The 24,174-nt window shown below is 43.8% G+C and overlaps 3 protein-coding genes across 7 annotated transcripts in view; 2 read left to right on the forward strand and 1 right to left on the reverse strand.

The window, feature by feature from the left end:
- The window catches only part of MAPDA (N6-Methyl-AMP deaminase), a 34,203-nt gene extending 31,403 nt beyond the window's left edge, over positions 1-2,800 (reverse strand). For 2 of the 3 annotated variants that reach the window (XM_017857869.1, XM_017857650.1), the window contains exon 1: positions 2,313-2,402. The gene's annotated coding sequence lies outside the window, so the exon portion shown is untranslated. Of the gene's footprint in view, positions 1-1,195; positions 1,297-2,312 lie in introns of all 3 variants that reach the window. The other variant, XM_017857720.1, reaches the window with a different exon arrangement.
- On the forward strand, positions 2,557-6,449 carry LCMT2 (leucine carboxyl methyltransferase 2). Of its 3 annotated transcripts, none has more exons than XM_017856647.1 (2): positions 2,557-4,683; positions 5,381-6,449. In XM_017856647.1, the coding sequence occupies exons 1-2, from the start codon at positions 2,685-2,687 to the stop codon at positions 5,461-5,463; spliced, it is 2,082 nt and encodes a 693-aa protein (XP_017712136.1). In that variant the 5' UTR covers positions 2,557-2,684; the 3' UTR covers positions 5,464-6,449. The 3 variants fall into 3 exon arrangements, with proteins under 3 accessions (XP_017712136.1, XP_017712220.1, XP_017712063.1); XM_017856731.1 differs by having other exon boundaries at positions 2,557-4,441; XM_017856574.1 differs by lacking the exon at positions 5,381-6,449 and having other exon boundaries at positions 2,557-5,357.
- TGM7 (transglutaminase 7) overlaps positions 5,444-24,174 on the forward strand; it is a 44,153-nt gene continuing 25,422 nt past the window's right edge. The window contains exon 1 of the mRNA XM_017856489.1: positions 5,444-5,514. Within this exon, the coding sequence (XP_017711978.1) occupies position 5,514 (1 nt within the window). The 5' untranslated portion in view covers positions 5,444-5,513. The remainder of the gene's footprint in view (positions 5,515-24,174) is intronic.

Consider the following 24,174-nt stretch of genomic DNA (forward strand, 5'->3'; position numbering starts at 1 on the left):
GGCTCAAGTGATCCACCAGCCTGAGCTGGGATTACAGGAGTGAGCCACTCCGCCGGGCCAGATTTTCAGTTTTACTCCAGGATCCTGACCTTAATTTGGGCCCCATTCAAACCATCCTCCAGACTGACCTTCAACTAGCTGTGAGTAAAATTACTGACCCACTGGCTACAAAGTTAACCGACGGAAATTAAAAAGCAACTAAGCAATCATATCTTCACACATTAAAAAATTTTTTTGTTCCTTGCCTAAAACACTGCTACCAACAATAGCCATGTCAAATCCAACCTTTCTGGACTGGTTTTGGTCTGGGACAGAAGGCAACAAACACTGGGATAAGATCCACATTAGTAATACTTCATCAATATTAGAGCAGGGCCAGAAGCAAGTATCCTGTCTCCCAGGGAACTTTTTTCAAGCTCCCACCTACTCCCCCAAAAGGGAACTCAGAATAGTAAAAATATTTGTTACTGTTTATTATGCACTTACCATGAGCCAGGCACTGTGGTATCTTAGATAGCTATTTTGTTTAAATCCTCACAACAACCCATGAGGTATTATTATCCCCATTTCATATAAGAATAAATTGAGATTTAAACACCTCCCCCCCTCAGCTGTAAATTATAAGGCATCCAAATCACAAATTTTGCTCCATTCTGTTTCTTCTTGAATTACTTTTCTTGATCTGGTCTTTGCAAAACAAGCAGTATTTTTGACATAACATCTAAATTTTAGGAACTTGTCATTAAATAAATTTGTTTCTATAGTGCTATGTATTTTTCAAAGTCCTTCAACTTTTTTTTTCTATTTGCCCCTTAATCAACCCTGAGATACCTCACAAAGTAGTACTTAATCTCATGTTAGGGGTGAGGATCCAATGATCCAGCAGGCATAGGTGAGCCCTTCTTCTAATCCCTGCCGAAGCAATTATCAAACTCCTCAAATGTTTCATCCAATCTAACCACCTTACACTAAACCGACAAGTCTGCCACCAACTTTACAGAGAAAACAGAAGGCGTCAGGTGTAAATTCCTTCTTTTTCTCTCTGCCTTACCTCACACCTGAGCTTATGATTATCTATACATATATGTATTTTTTTTTAACCCCGTCAGGAGTCACAGACAAAGGATTCATTCTTCTATCCCCACAACTAATACGTGCCCAGGATCCCATTTCTATCAATTCCAAGTTACTCTACCAGTGAGTTATCTTCTCCTTTTTCTGTTCCTTCAACCTCTCCCTCTCCACTGGCTGATTTCCCTCACAGGACCAGCATGTATGTGCAGTACTTGCTTCCACCTGAGAACAGAAAAGACTCTTTTATCCACATTCTTCTTTAGCCACTGCCCTGACCCTTTTTTCCTTCTGAGTTAAGCTCCTCGAAAGTACAATAATTTAGACTGGATACCTCCTTTAACTCCTAGTCACTGAAACATGGATTCTGCCCTCATTGCTTCACAGAAACTGCTCTCCCTAAGGTCATTAATGAGTCTTTCAACACCAAATCTAAATGCTACTTTTCAATTACCAAATCTTTATCCTGATCCAAACCTTTTCTTTCTTACTTCATTTTATTCCACAAGAAAACATTGGAAAATATGAAACTTTTTCTTAACTCCAGTATCCAAATCTGCTGGACTCCAAAACTCATGCTCTTAACAATTATGCAGTACCACCTGTAGTTAACCATAAAGTTATCTGATTTTCTTTTCTATTTCAGCCAGTCAGTCACCAAACCCCAGTGAACAAATGATAAATTTCCTAAATGTCTCTGGAAGTGGTTTCCTATGGATGACTCCCAGACACCCAATTTAGAAACTTTATGATTATTTTGCAGTCCAACCTGGATTTACTCCTTAAAAACAAAGCTCAGAACATATCACAGGGAACAATTACCTCTCTTCAGTGACTCCCCTTTCTGGGGACATATTCAACACTACTTTAAAATCCACAGAATTCTCCAAGTGGAAGGGGGTGTGATGAGAAAGAGAGGCTGAGTGGCTTATTCACTGTCGGTCTAACACAGGACAGGGAATCAACAGTCTAATATCTGTGGGTAGACATTTTCTTGTTGTCTATAGATTATTTGTAAAGGTCGGTTTCTTCAGTTTGCACTCTGGCCTTAGTGACTTCAGATTTAAATAGGTTCTCTTTTGCAACTGTGAGAGCATTAAACAAATCAGCAACTATTAGCACCCAAGGAAGCTAACTAATCCTTGCCCACAGACGGTCCGTGGTGCTGACCCTTCTTAGCTCCTACCAGATCCTTCCTTAGCGGTCCAAGGAAGCCAGGTCGTCAGTCCCCACAGACTCACCTCTTAAGAGATTTCTCAACTACGAGGAATTAGGCAAGGTTTCCCTTCTGACTGAAAGGCTTGTAGAAACGTGACAACTCGCCTTCTCTAACACACATATTACAGCGGTAGCGGGACGTATTCTGAGGCAAACGGAACTCAGGATAATCAAAGAAAGGTCAGCTGCAAGCTAACTTAGCACTGACTACACCCTCCTCAATTCTGGTTGGCGAGATGCGCTCTTCCCGGAAGTGACGCGCAAGTGCCGGCGGAAGGGGAAGTCCAGGAGCATGGGTGATTTTTCTCCCTACCGAGGTGCATGAGGGGTGTACTATGCTAACCAAGGGGAGGCTCACAACCGTGACAGACTGCCATTCCTGATCTTTTCTGGCTATGGGCCCCCGGAGCCGCGAACGTCGGGCAAGCGCGGTACAGAGCACCAACGACAGCAGCGCCCTCAGCAAGCGTTCCCTGGCCGCGCGCGGGTACGTGCAGGACCCCTTTGCCGCGTTGCTGGTTCCGGGCGCAGCGCGCCGCGCACCGCTCATTCACCGAGGCTACTACATCCGCGCACGCGCCGTAAGGCACTGCGTGCGCGCTTTCTTGGAGCAGACTGGCGCGACCCCTGCTGCGCGTCGCGCGCAGATCTTGTCTTTAGGCGCCGGCTTCGACTCGCTCTATTTTCGCTTGAAAACTGCGGGCCGCCTGGCCCGGGCTGCAGTCTGGGAGGTGGATTTCCCGGACGTGGCGCGGCGCAAAGCAGAGAGGATTGGAGAGACGCCAGAGCTGTGCGCGTTAACCGGGCCTTTCCAGCGTGAGGAGTCCGCATCAGCGCTGTGCTTTGAGAGCGCAGACTACTGCATCCTGGGCCTGGACCTGCGGCAGCTCCAGCGAGTGGACGAGGCCCTGGGCGCAGCGGGGCTCGACGGAGACTCACCCACTCTGCTCCTGGCCGAGGCGGTGCTGACCTACCTCGAGACGGAGAGTGCCGCGGCCCTCATCGCCTGGGCAGCGCAGCGTTTTCCTAATGCCCTTTTCGTGGTCTATGAGCAGATGAGGCCTCAAGACGCCTTTGGCCAGTTCATGCTGCAACATTTTCGGCAGCTAAACTCCCCCCTGCATGGCCTGGAGCGCTTTCCTGACGTGGAGGCGCAGCGGCGCCGCTTCCTTCAAGCTGGCTGGACTGCCTGTGGTGCCGTGGACATGAATGAATTCTATCGCTGCTTTCTCCCCGCAGAAGAGCGCCGGCGGGTGGAAAATATTGAACCCTTTGACGAATTTGAGGAGTGGCATCTGAAGTGCGCCCATTATTTCATTCTGGCAGCTTCTAGGGGAGACACCCTCTCCCACACCCTAGTGTTTCCATCTTCAGAGGCATTTCCTCGTCTAAATCCTGCTTCGCCTTCAGGGGTATTCCCTGCCAGTGTAGTCAGTAGCGAGGGCCAGGTCCCAACCCTGAAGAGATATGGCCACGCCTCTGTCCTCTTGAGCCCGGACGTAATTCTCAGTGCAGGAGGATTTGGAGAGCAGGAGGGGCGGCACTGCCGAGTGAGCCAGTTTCACTTGCTCTCAAGAGATGGTGACTCTGAATGGAAATGCAGCCAAATAGGCGGTTGTGGGACTGGAGTTCAGTGGGATGGACGCCTTTATCACACCATGACAAGACTCTCAGAGAGTCGGGTTCTGGTTGTGGGAGGGAGACTGTCCCCAGTAAGTCCAGCCTTGGGGGTTCTCCAGCTTCATTTTTGTAATAGTGAGGATAATAACACTCAGGATCTGAAAGTGACAATAACAAAGGCCGGCCGAAAGGACGATTCCACTTTGTCTTGTTGGCGGCATTCAACAACAGAAGTGTCCTATCAGAATCAGGAATATTTGTTTGTGTATGGGGGTCGAAGTGTGGTGGAACCTGTACTAAGTGACTGGCATTTCCTACATGTAGAGACAATGGCTTGGGTCAGGATCCCAGTGGAGGGAGAAGTGCCTGAAGCCCGGCATTCTCACAGTGCCTGCACTTGGCAAGGGGGAGCCCTTATTGCTGGAGGTCTCGGGGCTTCTGAGGAGCCATTGAACTCTGTGCTCTTTCTGAGACCAACCTCTTGTGGATTCCTCTGGGAGTCAATAGATATCCAGCCTCCCATTACCCCAAGGTACTCCCACACAGCTCATGTGCTCAATGGAAAGCTGTTACTGGTTGGAGGGGTCTGGATTCATTCCTCCTCATTTCCTGGAGTGACTGTTATCAATTTGACTACAGGATTGAGCTCTGAGTATCAGATTGACACAACCTATGTGCCATGGCCATTAATGTTACACAACCATACGAGTATCCTTCTTCCTGAAGAGCAACAGCTCCTGCTCCTTGGAGGTGGTGGGAACTGCTTTTCCTTTGGTACCTACTTCAACCCCCATACAGTCACATTAGACCTTTCTTCCTTAAGTGCTGGGCAGGAAGGACTGGACTTATATTCAGGACCCACTAAAGTAGACAATAAAGTTTTCCACAAATAGGACGACCCTGTAGCTATAGGACCCTGTAGCTATAGATATTGCCACTCCTCCCTTCCCCATCCTTTTTTCCCCTTAGCCACTATTCAGTGCTAAAAGTGAAAAAGGTTGGTAAAATACCTACAAACAATCATTACAGAAAACAGCTGAAGACAGTGGCCATGCAGTCTGAGAGTAGTATTGGTCTTCCTCTGATTTTCTAATCTAAGTTTATTTATTGAGTTACAGTGGTCTTTAGTAAAGTAAAAAAATGTCCCAATCCCAGGCCTTGTGATTTGAGATGGTACCTTAGAAAAAGTTTTATGCAGATCCTTGGTTGAATATAGTTGAAGGAGCATAGTATTGACCTAATTCTTCATGTAGGAAACCTGAAATGAACACAGTCACAGTTTGATTAAAACATTGTCCTGTTTATTGCAACAGAAAACTTGAATAGTTTTAACAACAGGAAACACTTGTAGGACTTTCTTTAACAACATACTTTTTAAATGTTTTGCTATTGGTTCCATATTTATTTAGATTTATAAGTGCCAATAAAGCAAATGTTTGATGCCTCAATTCATAATAATGTTTTGTTCCAGGTGTGCTCTCCACCTTTCACTGTTCTGTGCTCCAAGAGGCTGACCTTTGTGGACTATATCAAGGAGCTCTCTTTACTTTTTGAGTGAATTCCACCAGTCAGAGGCACCAGAGGGGAATGGGGGCAAGAAGAAGAGTGAGTTGGTATTTATTCACAATTCCTCCCCTGCTGGTTTGCAAGTTGGCAGTGGCAGCATTCTTCTGTCAAAGGCTACAGCTCCTGTCATGTAATCCTTTCCTGTAAGATCGAGTTCTAATTCTCCATCACCCCAGCTTTCAGTAATTGTTCCTTCACTTCACCTCTTCGGGCCTAGGAGTTGTGATGGCTCTTTGTTAGACCTGAACTGTACTGTCCAATGTAGCTATTAGCAACATGTGACTGTTTAAACAAATTAATAAATTCAGTGGCCTAGTCACATTAACCACATTTTAAGTGCTTAATAACTACGTGTGGCTTTGGCTACTGTATTAGACAATGTAGATGTAGAACATTTCATCGTTACAGAAATTTCTACTGGACACTGCTGACTGGATAACTTGACTTGGTTTCCCTTAATCCTACTCAGCCCCTTATAGTTAGCATCCCATTAAACTCAATTACCCCTTTTAAATGGGAATCTTGCCTAGTGAGGCATGTGAGATCAATGAAATAGCTATTCATCCTTAAAATTTGAGCCTTAATTTGTCATCTAAATTATGCAGACCTTGTGAAATTTACACCTCAAGAAATGTAGTGGCTTTGGTGGTACTAAGTGTATCACTTTAGTATTTCTTCTCTTAGTCCTAGAAACCTTAGTAGTTTTCATTCTGCAAGTGCCTAAGTGATTATTATGAACCATCATTGATAACAAATTGCATCCTTTATTTATATTAACTTTGCATATAAATGGATGTGAAAGGTCATTAATATAAAAACCGAGTAGCAAACACAAACCTAAGTGTATGGAGAGGACAATGTTGGCTCTGTTAGCTGAAGGCTCCTTGGGGCAGACCAGCTGAATAAGGGTTGTGGTCTAGGCTGGGCATGGTGGCTCACGCCTGTAATTCCAGCACTTTGGGAGGCCAAGGCAGAAGGATCACTTGAAACCAGGAGTTTAAGACCAGTCTGGGCAACAAAGTCAGATCCCCATCTCTACAAAAAAAATAAGTGGGCACGGTGGTGTGTGCTTGTAGTCTCGGATACTCTGGAGGCTGAGGCGGTAATGAGCTGTGATTGTGCCACTGCACTCCCGCCTGGATGACAAGAGTGAGACCCTGTCTCTTGAAAAAAAAAAAGGTTGTTGTCTAACTTGAGCTTTCCTGAGACTTTGTAAGAGCCATTTCTAGGGAAAACATTGATTATGGCTATGACTGAGTCCTGGGAAACAGGGCTTATTACAGCTGGGAAGGCATCTGGAAAGGCGATCAGTGGGCCAGGTAGAAAACTGGCAGGGAATATGATCAGCATGAGAAAATGGCTGTTCTGTATTTCCTGTTTCTAAGTTTACTACAGCACACCCCAGCTTTCAGGAGCAGATAAAAGCAGAACACTGTGGAGGCCAGGCGCAGTGGCACACACCTTAATCCCAGCACTTTGAGAGGCCAAGGCTGGCAGATCGCTTGAGCTCAGGAGTTGGCGACCAGCCTGGCCAATATGGTGAAACTGTCTCTACCAAAAAAAAAAAAAAAATACATATATGTGTATATATACACACACATATACACAAAGATTAGCCAGGGATGGTGGCACATGCCTGTAGTCCCAGCTACTCAGGGATGCTGAGGGGGGAGGATTACTTGAGCCTGGGAGGTTGACCCAAGATCATGCCACTGCACTCCAGCTTGGGTGGCAGAGTGAGACCCTGTCTCTAGTAATAACAACACTGTAATGAAATGAGTGTTCTCAGCTACGTAGTAGAATATACCAGAATTCAAACCTAGATCTAACTCCAAAGCCCAGGTTACACCTTCCAGTATGATGCTGCTTACATCATGCCATCAGCCATTATTTCATTACTTTTGTGGGGAAAAGAGGGGAGGAGGGAGGTCATCTAGAGAATGTGGACATGTGCCAGACCTAAATGAGGAGTTCTGTAGTGCCTATTCTCTTGAGCACTGCCCAGTAGGGCACCTTATGAGTAACAGGGCTTATTCTCCCGAGAGAAATTACCCACATTTCCTATAAGTGATTACCAGATTAAGCATGTCCTCCACCTGTAACTGAGCATCATGCTCAGTTAAGGAATTATTCGTCTCTTGACCTCTACTCATTAGAGCACTTAGAAGTATTGTCAGCAGTATTTACCCTGTGCCTTTGGAGCAGCACTCAGTATAGACTAGTGCTGAATCACAGTTTCATTAACAGTAATCTGCACAGCTGGAGATGTGAGCCAGATTGAGAACTAAAGCTCGGTAATAATTTTTGCTTCTCCGTTTCACTTTTGAAGTTTTTGTTCTAAAATTCTGATATGGAGCTCTGGAGTAGTTATGAGAGTTAATGAACAGCTCTCTTCCTCTTTTAGGGATTACTTCTAGACCAGATAAACTACTTAAGGAAGGAAAATAATTTCTTATTTTGAATCTCCACTCTGGGTTTCAAAAATAGTTTATCATAATAGTGAACATGAAAACAGGTTAAGAACAACTGTTGGAGGATATGTTCTTCAAAGGCCAGTGCTGTTGCTTCTTTTTGTACTTTCTGAGTTTTAAAACTGAATATCCATTTTTTGTCTTTCTAGAGCTTTAAGTCTTCTTAATGATCTTTGGGAGATGGTATGTATCCAGTATGTTCCAGGACCCAGGTATTTTCTTGGTCTTTTTCAGTCATCTCAGACCTTGAAGTCCTAGCTTATTCCATATGTATTTTGTGATCCCAAACTCAACCTCAAGCAGCCCATGCTTACCCTGGGACTTGTCCCACATGACGTCTCCTGGAAAATAGCTCTATATGACAGCCCCAAATGGAACCAACCGTTTTCTTCCTGTGCAAGAGAAGCCTGTGCTCTTTGAAGAGTTTTGGTGAATTAAAGAACTGGTTAATAAGGTGGAGTTTTTTTTTGTTTGTTTTGGTTTGGTTTGGTTTGGTTTTTTTGAGACAGAGTCTTGCTCTGTCACCCAGTCTGGAGTGCAGTGGCTCAATCTCGGCTCACTGCAACCTCCACCTCCTGGGTTCAAGTGATTCTCCTGCCTCAGCTTCCGGAGTAGCTGGAATTACAGGTGTGCACCACCACGCCCGGCTAATTTTTTTGTATTTGTAGTAGAGATGGGGTTTCACCATGTTGGTCAGGCTGGTATCCAACTCCTGACCTCAAGTGATCCGCCCACCTCGGCCTCCCATTGTGCTGAGATTATAGGCATGAGCCACCATGCCTGGCCTAGGTGGGTTTTTAATCATAGGGACCATCCAGTAATGTCTAGTTTGACTTTAAGACTAAGCCTTTTAACTTCAGTAATGAAGAAAGGGGTGTAAAATAGCATTAAACCGGCAAGTTAGGTCATGGCAACTTGGCTAATCACATTAGACTTGATGTTTAAAGAGAGAAGGAGACTGTGTAGAGCAGGAATTATGAAATTTATAATCAGCTTTAGAGTAGGCTGAGCCTTGGATGTCAATAATTACGAGTAAACAAGAGTTCTGTCATCCCACAGTTTAGTTACAAGACTGCTTACTTACCTGTCTTGGACATTGATAGAAGGCACTTGATTGGGAAGGGGCAGTTCCTTGACTGAGGGAAGGAATTGTGTCTGGTTCATTGTTCTATCCCCAACATAGTAGATGCTTAACAAATACTTGTTGGATAGAGGTCCACTCTTGTACTCAAATAAATTATATTTGAATATTACTATAGTTCTTATCATGCACAAACAGATATCAATAACTCCTGTAATTATTGTATATGTGTGTGGGGTGGGGGTGGTAAGCATTAAAATTTTAAAGAACCCACAGTTTAAGAGTCTTTGGAAATAAATTCAATTTTTCTGACCCAGGCAAAGGTGGTAGAGTTTCTGGTGTCATTTCTATCTTTATGGAATAAACCTGAACCTTCTCCCTGATTGCAATTTTCAGCTGATCCTCATCCTCTTTTGCTCAATAATGACCGTATTCTTTGGAGATTAAATGAGTTAACTTTGCAGAAGGCTAATCTGAAGGAGTAGGAACATGCAATTCAATGTACTTGTGAGCACATATACACAGGATCTTCCTAGGATGTTGTGATGGTTCACTGAGCAGGACTTTGTGTGTAACTCTCAAAGGACGTTTAATAGAGGAAGAGGAAAGACCTTGCCCTAATTTTTATGTGAAAAGTCATTTGCCACCTAATTGTCAGACTAAAGACAGGAAATAAATTGAAATAATAATGGCTTTTAGGATATTATATAGCATTCTGCTTTTCTTATTCCCCAGCCCTTGTCCACATTTTTAGGCTTTCCATTAGAGCCCCAGTCTCTGATTCATATTTAGATGTATTGCTTCAGAAAAAGTTAGCAAGGCTGATCTTTCTTGTTTATGGATTCATCAGCAATATTTAAGGAAAATAAATGTTACCATTCCCTTTCCTCCCTCCAAAAGACCTTAGTTTAAAAGTAGAGTCTAGGCCCCAATTCACTGAATTTACGTTTAGACAGTTGAGTCCAGTCAGCAAGAATTTTTTTTTTTTTTTGAGATGGAGTCTCGCTTTGTCACCAGGCTGGAGTGCAGTGGTACAATCTCAGCTCACTGCAGTCTCAGCCTCCCGGGTCCAAGCGATTCTCCTGCCTCAGCCTCCCGAGTAGCTGGGATTACAGGCATGTGCCACCATGCCCAGCTAATTTTGTATTTTAGTAGAGACGGGGTTTCACCATGTTGGCCAGGATGGTCTCGATCTCTTGACCTTGTGATCGGCCTGCCTCGGCCTCCCAAAGTGCTGGGATTACAGGCGTGAGCCACCGCGTCTGGCCTAGTCAACAATATTTTTATGTTTGGTGCATAACATATAAATACTCAAAAATATTTATCACATGAATGTATGGATGACTGATTTAAGCTAAAATCAGTAATAAATGAATAGTAAATTGTAATGCTGAAATCAGAGATTACCACCAGAAAATCAAAATATAACTTAATGTCATAATTAAAAATAGTTTGGTATTGATGTCACAATAAATAAATGAATCAGGAATAAAGAATTAAAAACAGACTGTGTGATAAGGTGACATTTCAAATCAATGAGGAAAGGCGGACTATTTAGTATATGGTCTGGGGTGACCTGTATTTGTGAAAATGATGTTAGCACCCTATTTCTCACAAATCACAAGCTTAAATTCCAAAGGGATTAAAGACCAGACACAAATTTTTAAATAGCACACACACAACCTAAATTGGATGAGCATTAGAAGTATAAAAGATTTGATTTGATTCATATTTAGACGTTTTGCTTGATTACAACCTTGGTAGGAAAGTGTCCTTAAAGAATTGCAGAAACACAAAATGAATAGAGGGGAAAAGCCAATAAATTTCATTACCTAGGCATTTAAAACTTCCGGACAGCAAGAAAATGCATTAAAATGTTAAAATATTAGTGGTTAACTAATATTTTAGCTTGTAATTCCTCTCTTCCTTAGACAAATAGCTCACAAGGTGTCCCTCCCTTCTCCAGAGTCATCATGCCGTAGGGAGATTTTGGTTTTTCTTTTTCAATCAGTACCTGAATTAAGATGCATGGAACTCATCCCTCAATTTCTGAGATCAATGAGATCAGGAGATGGAGACCACCCACCTTGGCCTCCTAAAGTGCTGGGATTATAGGCGTGAGCCACCGCACCTGGCCTGTATTTTCAGTAGAGATGGGATTTCACCATATTGGCCAGGCTGGTCTTGAACTCCTGACCTTGTGATCCACCCACCTTGGCCTCCTAAAGTGCCGGGATTACAGGTGTGAGCCACTGTGCCCGGCCCACACTTTGACTTACATTTCTAAAGGGTCCCTCTAGTGAGGAGATTTGGTTGTAGGAGTTCAAGAGTCAAAGCAGGGAGACTTGTTGGAAGGTTTGCAGTAATCAAAATGAGAGATGATATGAATTCAGCTGGAGATTGTGAGAAATGATAAGATTTGGAGGCTCTTCTGAAGGTAGATCCAACAGAATATCCTAATGGACTGGATATGGAGTGTGATAGAGATGAGTGAAGGATGGGATCCAAGACCTGAGACCTCAGTAACTGGAAGGTTGGAGTTGCCATCACCTGAGATGGGGGAGGCTCCCTGTGGCACAGAGTTTTAGGGGGAGTTTAGGAGTTCAGGTTGGATATGTTGACGTTGGGATGTCGGTTAGATATCGAAATGAAGATCTATTGACTCAAGTATTTATTTTATAACCTTCTTCCTCATCCTCTACATTCACCCACTTTTTTCTTTTTCTTCTTCTGTGAATATCCAGACCCAACACAGGAATGGGACTAGCAAATAAAAGTGGTTAAATTGGAAACACAAATTGTAGCTGAGGAATAGGAGCAAATCCCCTGTGAGATGGCCCAAGCCTGGCTGGTCCTGGCTTCAAAGCTGCTTTCATTCAGAGCCATTGTTTCTTTTCTCTTTTTCGTGATGTTTCTTTCTTTCTATGTTAATATTTATTACACTGTGTAATTCTTTATTAGCAGTGTTTTCAGAAAGCTAGAATTGGATAATCCTCATCTCATAAGCCTATCCCCTGAAACGCCTCCTCACATGCCACCTCCCCTTACTTGGCATCCTAGTTGCTGGTACTATACCCAGTTCCCAAAGTACATGATGCTGTTTCATGCCTCCGGTCCTTTACTCACAGTGTTCTTCCTGTCTGGACTGTCTGGACTCTTAATATTGCTTCTCCTATCCCACTTCCAAGCCATCCCAACCTTGTTCACACAATTCTTATTTGATTTTCAAAGCTTATCTTTGGGGCCTGGAAACAGTGGCTTGTGCTTATAATTCTAGCACTTTGGGAGCACAAGGAGGGAGGTTCCCTTGAGCTCAGGAGTTTGAGACCAGCCTGGGCAACATAGGGAGACCCCTGTCTCTACAAAGAATAAAAAAATTAGCCAAGAGCTGTGGTGCCTGCCTGTAGTCCCAGCTACTTGGGAGGATTCCTTGAGCCCTGGAGTTCAAGGCTACAGTGAACTGTGATGGCACCACTGTACTCTAGCCTGGACAACAGAGCAAGACCCTGTCTCAAAATAAAATAAAAGCAAAATTTCCCTTTGGAAAGCATTTCCTGATTCGAACCCTCCCCACTTTCAGGCTGGGATAGGTTGCCCTTCTTTTGTATTGCCGTAACACCTTATGAATATCATCCAGACTGCGTTTGTCATGTTTTTGTTTCGTCTGTGTTTTAGTCTGTCTGCTAACTTCAGACCAAAGTTCCTTCGTAGCAGGAATAGTATCTTTGGAATTCATCTTTGTATTCCTAGTACCCAGCACTCTATAAACACTTTAACTGAACAAGAGTCTCTCCTTATGGATGTTTAACTTCTTAAAGCCAGGCCTCTCTCATGCCCTTTCACTGTAAAAAATCCTGTACCACTGGCTTCCTGGGGAAGGATAGGGAAAGATAAGGTAGCACCAGAGAGCAATAATACAGTGACATCCAAAAAACTCACAAGCTTTTGTCATGCAAACCTGTGCCCTTGGTCATAAACTCAGAGAATCAGCCAGCACCTTTAGAACAGAGCTGTGATTGTACACAACTGCTTTCTGGAACCCCATTCTCAGCCCTGCTGCTTCCTTCATCTCCCACTGAGACATCTGGGTGGTGGGGGCAAGTAACCACATAGACAGCAAGTTTTTACCATTTTAGTAGAAGACTGGTATAGAAATTGCATTTTAACTACTAAGATCCACTCCATTATGACTTCAACCAGCATCCTACTTTCTAGCCTAGACTTTTTCAGTTTTGGTAAGACAACGCTGTGGCCATTTTGGTTTCAGCTGACCACCTCGACTCACACCAGTGTTAATTTAACTCTACGGGTTCAGCTAGAACACATAGCAGCTCAGAGTTTCTGCATCCTGCTATGTGTTAGCCTACAGTTCAGTTAAAAACACTTGTTGCTATTTATTGTGTAAGTCCTATGATCATGTCCTCTTTGAAGATGAGGAAACCGAGGCTTAGAGGAGGGATATAACTTGTTCCTGGACACAGACAAAGCAAGACAGGATTCAAACTCAGGATTGAGAATCCTGTAGTAATTCAAGTGTGAAGACAGCTTGGAGGCTTGGACCAAATCCAGAGGACACACTAAACTAATCTTCCTGTTAAGAAACACCACCACATCTTTTTTTTTTTTTTTTTTCCCCACTGGAGTTTCACTCTTGTCACCCAGGCTGGAGTGCAGTGGCGCCATCTCAGCACACTGCAACCTCTGCCTCCTGGGTTCAAGTGATTCTCCTGCCTCAGCCTCCTGAGTAGCTGGGATTATAGGCGCCCGACACCACGCCTGGCTAATTTTTGTATTTTTAGTAGAGACAGGGTTTCATCATGTTGGCCAGGCTGGTCTCAAACTCCTGACCTCAGGTGATCCACCTGCCTCAGCCTCCCAAAGTGCTGGGATTACAGGGGTGAGCCACCGCGCCCGCCACCATCACATCTTATAGACCTAACTGGAAGAGTCAAGATGGCACTTGAAGGAAGTACCTCTGAGAATGTACTGCTCGTCAGACTGGCCATACCGGTAGCGTTGACTCTGCCCCTGAAATGGCAAGACTCCCTTCTCCACATCGCCAACCCTGCAACCTGAGACCAATTTCTGTTGACTTTGAGAATGAAGCCTTACATAACCCTTTGCTGCCTCTACTTCTTTTACAGGCCCATGATTTCATGCCACACTGAAATCAAATAATCAAGGCATTGGTTTCTGTCACAGCAGTTAAACACAAATCATTAAGGGGAACCATTGTCCTTTTGTCCAGAACAACCAGCCAAGCATGAGACTATGAAAGAAATGTGTGCTCTTTCCTGGGACTGGTGTAGTACAGGCAGCCGCCCCAGGTGCCCAGTCCACAGCTCAACTGGAAAATTAACTGGGATGATTTTCTGTAGAGATGGGATCTCATTTTGTTGCCCAGGCTGGTCTTGAACTCCTGGGGTCAAGTGGTCCTCCTGCCTCTGCCTCCCAAAGTGCTGGGATTATAGATGTGAACCACCATGCCTAGCTAGAGAACACATTTTAGAGCCTGAATGCACCATGGGGTGACTTAAGAGAAGTCTGGGGACAAACTGCTGGAGATTAAATTAATCTGGAAGTCATTCCGTCACCTAGAAACTTTGCTACTGTTCTGCCAACTGACTTACAAACCAGACTCCCTTTTGCATTTCATTTCACATTTATAATCTCTTTTGCTGTAGGTCAAAAGTTAAGAGTGAGCACTAACTTTTAGATCCTGGGATAACCACCCACATGGAAGAAATGACGTCTGTCCTGATATCAGACTCTGCTGGGAGGCATTTTTTTTTTTTTTTTTTTTTTTTTTTTTTGAGACAGGGTCTCAACGTGTCGCCCAGGCTGGAGTGCAGTGGTGTGGTCATTGCTCACTGCAGCCTCCAACTCCTGGGCTCAAGGGATCCTCCCACCCAGCCTCCGAAGTAGCTGGAACTACAGGCACGTGCCACCATGCCTGGCATGGAAGGCATCTTCTTGACCCCTTCTCGAGACCACAGGAACATGTCATTTTCAGGAGGACTGAATGAATCTCTGGCTTACAGCTGAGGGGAAATAGCTGCTGTTTTGAACCTTGGAAACTTGCTTAATGGTTACACTCAGCACCTCACCTACCTCAGCCTTGAAATGTTGCTGAAACCACAGGATACTCTGGGACCCCTCGTCTCATTCTTAAACACTGTCCAGATGTTTTCTCTCAGGGATGTTGTGTTTGCAAGGAAATGTGGCTTCCCATTCCCCTCCCTCTGATGAACATCCTGACTTTCTGCCTTCACAGGAGCTTTATTTTACTGATTCGTTTGTAGTTATTATGGGGTCATACATGGTGGGTCAGGGGAAAAGATGGAAGCTCAAGAGAAGGAGATCAAGATGTGAAAGTAGTGAAGCACTTCCCTGACCCCAAGCCAACACCCGTCAGGAGCCGAAACCATCTCTCATTCAGGACTTCTGGTGAAAGTGTTGAAACAATGGCTTAGCCATGTAGCCATCCTTAAATCCCAGTCTGGCCCCTTGCCTAGGTGCAGGGTTTCATCAACCACACCCCGCTTTAATGATTTTTCCCCAAAGTCTATTCCAACCAATGAGAGTGTGCGCCAGAATAATCATTAACAATACCACAGACTGATGCAGAATGATCTCAACCTGGTGTCCTGTCAGATTCTGAATAAACTTTCCATCACCCATCCTGATTAGTCTTCCTTTGGTTTAAAACTTGTTCAGGGAGTTGCTCGGGCTTATTCCATATGTGAGCTGAACCCTCCCGAAACAACAGGCACAGGTGGAGTCCCAGGGCCTGTGTTAGGAATTTGGAAGCCACGGAACCGTGGGATGTGAACCAGGGAAGGACACTTCCTAGCTTTCTATCTTGTAAGAGATCAGAGAGGGTTTTGGGTCATGGCCAATACAGAGAAATAATACAATCCTTTCTAATAGGAGTGGAAAAGGCAAGACCCTTCATGGCAGTCACCTGGGGTATAGAAAGAAAATACATTCTATTTTTATTTATTTATTTATTTATTTATTTATTTATTTATTTTAGAGAGAAGGTCTCACTCTGTCACTCAGGCTGGAGTGGAGTGGTGTGATCTCAGCTCACTACAACTTCTACCTCCCAGGCTCAAGCAATCCTCCTGCCTCAGACTCCCAAGTAGCTGGGACTACAGGCATACACAACCATGCCCAGCTAATACTTTGATTTTCTGTAGAGATGGGATTTTACTTTGTTGTCCAGGCTGTTCTTGAACTCCTGGGGTCAAGTGATACTCCTGCCTCGGCCTCCCAAAGTGCTGAGATTACAGGTGTGAGCCACCATGCCTGGCTAGAGAACACATTTTAGAGCCTGGATCCACCATGGGGTGACCTGAGAGAAGTCACATAATCTCCCTGGGACACTGTTTTCTTATCTGAAAAATGAGTTTGATAACATTACCTACCTCAGAAAGTGCTTGTGAGGGTCACATGAAGCAAGTGTCTTGCATGGTGCTTGGCAATCAGGGCCACTCAAAACAAATGTTGCTGTCAACCTCTCACTCTGCTTTCTGAAGTTGACATGAATCCCAGATCACCTGGGAACTACCAGCCTCAGACCCGGGCAAGTAAGACACTCTGGAAGGAGTGCGTCATTCTGATCTCTCTGGTCACTGGACATTCTCTGGCTGAGTATACTGCACACGGAGTCTCTGTGTCTAGGCTTTGGCCATGACCCAAAGCCCTACAAAACCGGAAACAACAGGCACAGGTGGAGTCCTAGGGCCTGTGCTAGGAATTTGGAAGCCACAGAACCGTGGGATGTGAACCAGGGAAGGACACTTCCTAGCTTTCTGTCTGGTAAGAGATTAGAGAGGGTACTTCCCTGGGGCTGTTAAGGGAGCTCACTTCTGTCACTAAATAAACTTTAGAATGCACAGTGCTGACCAGGTGATAAGCAGCGAGGTCCCGCATCAGCCCTGTCATTAGCATGAGGACCAATTTGAAGTTGCTGCTTTCTAGGCCCACTGCATCTCACAAGATGCATCTCTTTTAGCCCGAAGCCCCACAGCTGCTTATTGTACCTGTGCCTCTGCTGCTCCAGAGGACGGCTATGTCTTTGAGATGGTCTCCAAAGAAATTCTCCAAGAAAGTATCCCACAGGGTAGGATAGGGTATCCCACAAAAACCACACTTCTTATACTATCATCCTAAACATAGCTTTCTAATTTGATAAAAATCTGTTTAATTCTATCTGCAGAGCCTGGAACAATGCCTGACACATGACAGGTACTCTTTAAATCTTTGTGCAATGAATAAATGAAATGTATGCAGACTATGGGAGTATTTATCAAGGACATCTTCCAGGAGAGAGGGATGTGTCAGCCAGAGCCCTGAAGAAAGAGGAGAAGTTAGCTAGGAGAACAAAGCAGGGGAGAACATCTTAAGGAGAGGCACATGAGAAGGATTTAGACCGGGAGAAAACAGGGGTGCCCAAGGAACCAGAAGAACTCAGAGGAAACCCCACAAAGCTGGTGGCATCTGGTCCTTCCCTTCTCCTCTGCTTCTCTCTCCTCTCTTCTCCCACAACAACCTCATTCCACTCACACTGCTGCCGTTTTCCTCCTTCAGATCAACCCCTACTTCCTGCCTCAGGGCCTTTGAACTTAATCTTTCCTTTCCTCCATTTTCAAAAGACTATTTTTTCTTGTCACTTAGCTCAGATCAATATCACCACCCTAGGGAGACCTTTCTCGACCACCCAATCTAAAGTAGCATCTTGCCACCCCAAGTATTCTCTCTCTCATGCGCTTGCTGGCTTCTTTCTTTTTTAGAGCAGTTATCTCCATCTGAGCATATCTTGTCTATTTATCCATTTTCTTGTCCGTTGATTGTCTCCCACGACTAAAATGTGAGTTCCACGAGGGCAGAGATCCCACTAGTTTTGTTTACCACTGTATCCTCAGCACCTGGCACAGAGGCTTAGCAGATAAACATTGAATGAATGAATGGCTGTGGCAGGGAGAGAATAAGGAAAAGGAAAGCAGAGGCCAGATCATGCAGAGCTTTGGGGGTCACACTGTATCTTTTGGATCTTATTTTAAGGAGAATAAGAAGACATGGAAGAGTTTAAGCAGGTGACTTATCTGACAATCTTTGCTTTTTTAAAAGATCATTCTGGCTGTTGTGTGGTATATGAATCATATAGGACCAAAATGTAGCACTGTGAGGCATAGACCAGGTGAGGCGATGGCGGCCTGGCCAGCTGGAGGGTGGGACGGAGATGGACAAAAGGAGAGGGAATCAGATTATGTGCAGCCTGAAGACCTAACAAAGTTTGGTTATAGCATAATTGGTAGGTTTAACACATCTAAAGAAAGAATGAAATCATGTTTGACCAGACAGAATTCATGGTAGCAGAATTAGGCATTAACCTCTACCCCAGGTTTTGGGTATAGAAGCTGGGCAGAACTCTTCCATTACTCTTCCTCCATCATATTCAAGGGGCAGAAGTGTCCTAGAAAAACAGGGATTGGGGGATCAATCATGACTATTCTTCTTTGATATACTTTGATATTTAGTTATTAAAAGAAGTTTGATGACCTGGGATGGTCCAGACTGAGGTCAGACAGGCAGGTGAGGGCAAGATGGGCATGGCTCACCACCAGGAAGGGGTCTTCTGAATGGGAACCTAAGGCTCAGCAGCAGGGGCTCAGGAGCTGATCCTAGATGGAGGGTGTGGCTGATCTCATTATCCCCTCCTGCAACACCCTCCTGGCTATATAGCTGAAGGCCTTTATAATCCTCCCAGGATTGTAGTCAAGGACATCTAACCTGGTAGAGCCAGTCAACCTATCCTTGAAGACTGCTCCTGAGTTTTCATTCTCCAAGCAGGCACCAGCTGGTATGAAAGCAGAACTGATTTGTGGAGGAAAATAAGCTACCATGGGGATTTTCTAGGATTTCTGGGGAGGGGACCCTGGGAAATACTCAACTTCCAGCTAATTTCATAGGGGAAGAATTGGTGGTGGTGTAATTCAGGTAGCCTAGAAAGTCAGCTTTATTTTGTAGATGGCCCCGCCTGTTCAGGTGGGATAATCTGAGTGACACACAGAAGACAGGGAATCTAGTGGGGAAGACAAATGATACAAATGACTATTTAGAGTCTGATGAGTTTTGTGAAGGAGAATTGCAGTGCTCCAAGAGAGGAAATATGGGGACTTTGGCTAGCTAGGGAAAGTGTCTGTGAGGAAGTGGCATTTCAGTTGAGTTTGAAGAGAGGGCAGAAAGAATGACCAGGAAGGGGGATGGTGTGGGGAAAGATGTTAATCTGGGAATTTGGTAACTGGGAAAACAAAAGATCAGCAAGCTAACGAGAGGGAGAGTTGCAGGCGATGTGGCCGGGGGAAATGGTTAGGGTAAAATAAGGTGGCACAACCTGTGGACTCTGCTAACATTTTGGACTCTGGAGCAATGCAAGCTATTGGTAAGTTTTAGGCAGGGGTGTGACCCAATCAGTTTAGGTCAAATATGATGTTTTCACTGCCTTAACAATAATCAAGCCAAGAGCACTGAAAAGAATGAATGAGAATGAGGCTGGACTCTGGACTATGACAGAGTCTCCCTGACTATGAATGCCTCCTTGGGTAGCTTAGCAGCAAGTCTTGACATAAGTTCTTTTTTTTCTTTTTCTTTGAGACGGAGTCTCGCTGTGTCGCTCAGGCTGGAGTGCAGTGGTGCAATCTCAGCTCACTGCAAGCTCCGCCTCCCAGGTTCATGCCATTCTCCTGCCTCAGCCTCCCGAGTAGCTGGGACTATAGGCGCCCGCCACCATGCCTGCCTAATTTTTGTATTTTCAGTAGAGACGGGGTTTCACCGTATTAGCCAGGATGGTCTCGATCTCCTGACCTCGTGATCCGCCTGCCTCGGCCTCCCAAAGTGCTGGGATTACAGGCGTAAGCTACTGCGCCCGGCCGCAAGTGGCTTTTTACCACTTTCAGGCTTCTACATGCTCTCACAAACATCTATTTGATTCTCAAAAGCAAGCCTGTGAAGTAAGCTTTGCTATTAGCCCCATTTTACATGAGAGGAAATTGAGACTTAGTGAGAATAACTTGCTTAAGGTCAAATCAAAGTACTAAAACTCAGAGGGTCAGATAAATCTTCAACAAGGCTCTCTAACTCAGAAACCTGTGCTCTGTCCATTTGGCCACACAACCTTCAAATAGAGGTTCTAAACAACTAAGGCAGTTTTATAATATTTACAAGGATGAGTAAAACATAAAATCAACTGGGAATGGAAGGGTGGAGTGAATGTATTGAATTTAAAGTGACTGCTGGATCTTCAAGTGGAGAAGCCAGTAGACACACACGAGGGTGTGGAACCAGGAAAGGATTATAGTATGTCTATATTTACTTTGGAATTAAAGCTCCTCAGAGCACACTGTCCTGTCGCTGAACAAATCTGGGGGATTCATGAACCCAGCAGAGCTTGGTCTGTTATCAACACAGAGATGATTCTCTAGTACAAGACCCTTTTTGTTCTGGAAACTAAATTTAAAACTTGTCTATATCAGGCATTTTTCTTATAGGGAAAATTTAGAGCAAATGGCATATATGTGATCAACTAAAAAACATGATTTATAATGTCATGAGGGGTACTGATTAAAAATTAATCAATTGATCATAACTTAATTTAAAAATTAGTGGCCCAACAGAGCTGATTAGCTAGAATACCAGATAGGAATGACAGTAATGTGTAAGACGCCAAAGGAGGGTGGTGGTGTGAAAATGCTAGGGGTAATAAAAATCAATTTGATCAGTGATGTTTAGGTTTTCAAGCATACTACCCATAGCCATAAAACTCTAATATCTGAAAGTGGTGTAGGAAAAACAGCATTGATATTGCATGTCTGAATCTCTTAAGTCTCTGATGCTTTTTCTCCCTATTGAAAACAATTGCTTTATAAAGTGAATTTTTGCTTTATAAAGTGAGTTGCTGCAGGCAGTCCTGTTCCAGTTTCAGATGAAGTCCTAGCCGTCTCCATTTTCCCCACTTTGCTCCTGTGTGCCTTTGACCTGGAATACCTTTTTCACTCCATCTCTCTTCTCTAAAATCCTCTTCATCCTCCAGTGGCACAGCACAGATCACAATGTCCTTCCGGAGCTCCTCCCTAGAACTCCTCTGTCATTTTGAGCAAGCCACTCAGGGCAGTTTCCTTTGTAGAGTGCGTGTGTACATGTGTGTGTGAGAGAGTGTGTGTGTGTGTGAGAGTGTGTGTGTGTGACAGACAGCAAGAGAGAGTGTGTGTGTGAGAGAGTGTGTGTGTGTATATGTGTGTGTGAGAGTGTGTGTGTGTGACAGACAGCAAGAGAGAGAGTGTGTGTGTATGTGTGTGTGAGAGTGTGTGTGTATGTGTGTGTGAGTGTGTGTGACAGACAGCAAGAGAGAGTGTGTGTGTGAGAGAGAGTGAGAGTGTGTGTGTGTGTGTGTCTGTATGTGTGTGTATGAGATGGAGCTCTGTCACCAGGTTGGAATACACTGGCATAATCTCGGCTCACTGCAACCTACAGCTCCCGGGTTCAAGCGATTCTTGTGCCTCAGTCTTCCAAGTAGCTGGGACTACAAGCGTCCACCATCACACCTGGCTAATTTTTGTATTTTTAGTAGAGATGGAGTTTCGCCAGGTTGACCAGGCTGGTCTCAAACTTCTGGCCTCAAGTGATGGGCCCGCCTCAGCCTCCCAAAGTGCTGGGATTGCAGGCATGAGCCACCGCACCTAGCTGTCTCTGTTCTTATCTCCACCAATAGAGTCTAAGCTCCTTGGGGTTAAAGATCAGCTCATACTTTGTGTGCCTTAAAACTTCTAATATGGTGCCTTCTACATTACAGTCATTCAAGGCTTGTAAACTGAATGAAGAAAGGAAGGAATGAAAGTAGAAGAGGAAATTCAGATACTCAGCCCCATGGTGAGGCCCTTAGGCTTGACCAAATGGAATTTCTCCAGTTAACCTGGATAATAATATTGCGGTTACTTTTATTTTTGACATGGAGAAATCTCTTCCCATCTAAGCCCTCAAATAAAAACTGAAGGGTTGAAATAAATAAATAATATATGAGATGTGAAAGCTTATTTTCATAAGGCAAAATTCATTACATCAATAAAGCTCTATTTTTAAGTAGAATGGCAAATTGTTTTATATGGAAATTCTCACTTAAAAAAAATCCTGTCTTCGAGTTATAGTAGGACTGAAGCTAGGGAAAAAACCCACCTGTGCACAGACAGAAAACAGGAATGAAATGTATCAAAATGTATACCCTTCTCTACCATTAAAAAAAAATTCTGTGTTCAGGGGCCGGGTGTGGTGCCTCACGCCTGTAACCCCAGCACTTTGGGAGGCTGAGGTGGACGGATCACTTGAGGTCAGGAGTTCAAGACCAGCCTGGTCAACATGGTGAAACCCCGTCTCTACTAAAAATACAAAAATTAGCTGGGTGTGGTGGTGCAAGCCTGTGGTCCCAGCTACTTGAGAGGCTGAGGCAGGAGAATCAGTTGAACCTGGGAGGCGGAGGTACAGTGAGCAGAGATCGCACCACTACATTCCAGCCTGGGTGACAGAGCAAGACTCTGTCTCAAAAACAAAAAAAACAAAACCAATTCTATGTTCAAAATATCTTTAATTTATGAATTAGAACTCTTACTATGAAAAAAAGTTGTTTTAAAAACATCTGCCTTCCTCAAAAGAGCATATATTTCTACTATAAAAGATTCTTGGCACCAGTAATCAGGTATTTTTCTGAGCCAAGGCACAGCAATTTTAACAAAATAAAGTCCACAGGGTGCCCAGTGAACACCAGGTAATGAGTGAGTTTAATGTGTTCACCTGACCATCATTTCGTGAAAACACTCGACATATTGAAAGAGGCAGAGGATGTGACCGAAAGCTTTGGTTACAATAGATGTAGGAATTTGTGATGAATGAATCACACAGATTAACTCAGGGAATTAAGAAGCTCTTACATACGTTTGACAGTAATTAGTAAATGTGTAAGTAGCTTTAATTGTTTTCTGTCTGCAGCACTTATTCTTTGACCAAACTAAGTTCCTCCTCCAGGAGTGCTGAATGGGCACTTCTGTCTTTAAACTTTGCATCTGGGAAACACATAGACACATGTCTGGATATCCTGTCACGATCTTCCTATTCCTTTTCTTTCTTTCTCTTTAAAATAAAATGTTTTTTTTTCCTCCCTAATTAAAACATCTTATACTCCCACTGCGGAATTTTTTAAAATTCAGTAAAATATATTTTAAAAAACCCATTCACAATCTCACTGCTCTTAGTCAGTTTGTTACATTTTCTTCCATCTTTTAAAAATGGATCTATCTGTATAAATAACATTTTTTACACTGTTAAAACTACACTGTTTTTTAAGAAATTATTTTATTTTTAATTGACATGTAATATTGTACATATTTATGAGGTACAGAGTGACATTCTGATGTATTTTGATACATGTATATAATGTATAATGATCAAATCAGGGTAATCAGCATATCCATCATCTCAAATATTGATCATTTCTTTGTGTTGGGGACACTCAAAAACCTTTCTTCTAGCTATTTGAAAATATGCAATAAATTATTATTAAATACAGTCACCCTGCAGTGTTAAAGAGCACTGGAACCTAGTTTTCCTATCTAGCTGTAATTTTGTATCCCTTAACCAACCTCTCTTTATCCCTGCTACTACCCACACTTCCCAGCCTCTAAGCACCACAATTCTGCTCTCTGCTTCTCTAATCTCAACTTCTTCGGGTCCCACATATGAGTGAGAGCAACTGCACTGTTTTCCTATCCTACTTTTTCCCTTCAGCTAATATCACATTATGGGCATTTTTCCTTGTCACTGGAAACTTTGTCAACTTCATTTTTAATCAGCAGCATTAATAATTCACCATTTCAGTGTGCTTTGTTTTTCTTCAAGATGCAAAGCTCTCTGGGTCCTGATGGGCTGTGCAAACCTTTCTTCATGACTCTTTTTCTATGACCTTCCTCATAGCTCTTTCTTACCCAACACCCATATGGTCAGGGGAAGCCAGACCGAGCTGGCTTAGATCTAATTGGATCCCAGGACTTCAGGTGACAGAAGCACAAGGGAACAGCTTCGAGCCAAGCTTTGCCA

The sequence above is a fragment of the Rhinopithecus bieti genome, unplaced genomic scaffold, assembly GCF_001698545.2.
Source record: "Rhinopithecus bieti isolate Rb0 unplaced genomic scaffold, ASM169854v2 scaffold_495, whole genome shotgun sequence".
NCBI classification, from domain to species: domain Eukaryota; kingdom Metazoa; phylum Chordata; class Mammalia; order Primates; family Cercopithecidae; genus Rhinopithecus; species Rhinopithecus bieti.

What these genes read in the sequence shown, in the direction of transcription:
- LCMT2 (XM_017856574.1), top strand. Translation starts at nt 2,685, where the DNA reads ATGGGCCCCCGGAGCCGCGAACGTCGGGCAAGCGCGGTACAGAGCACC.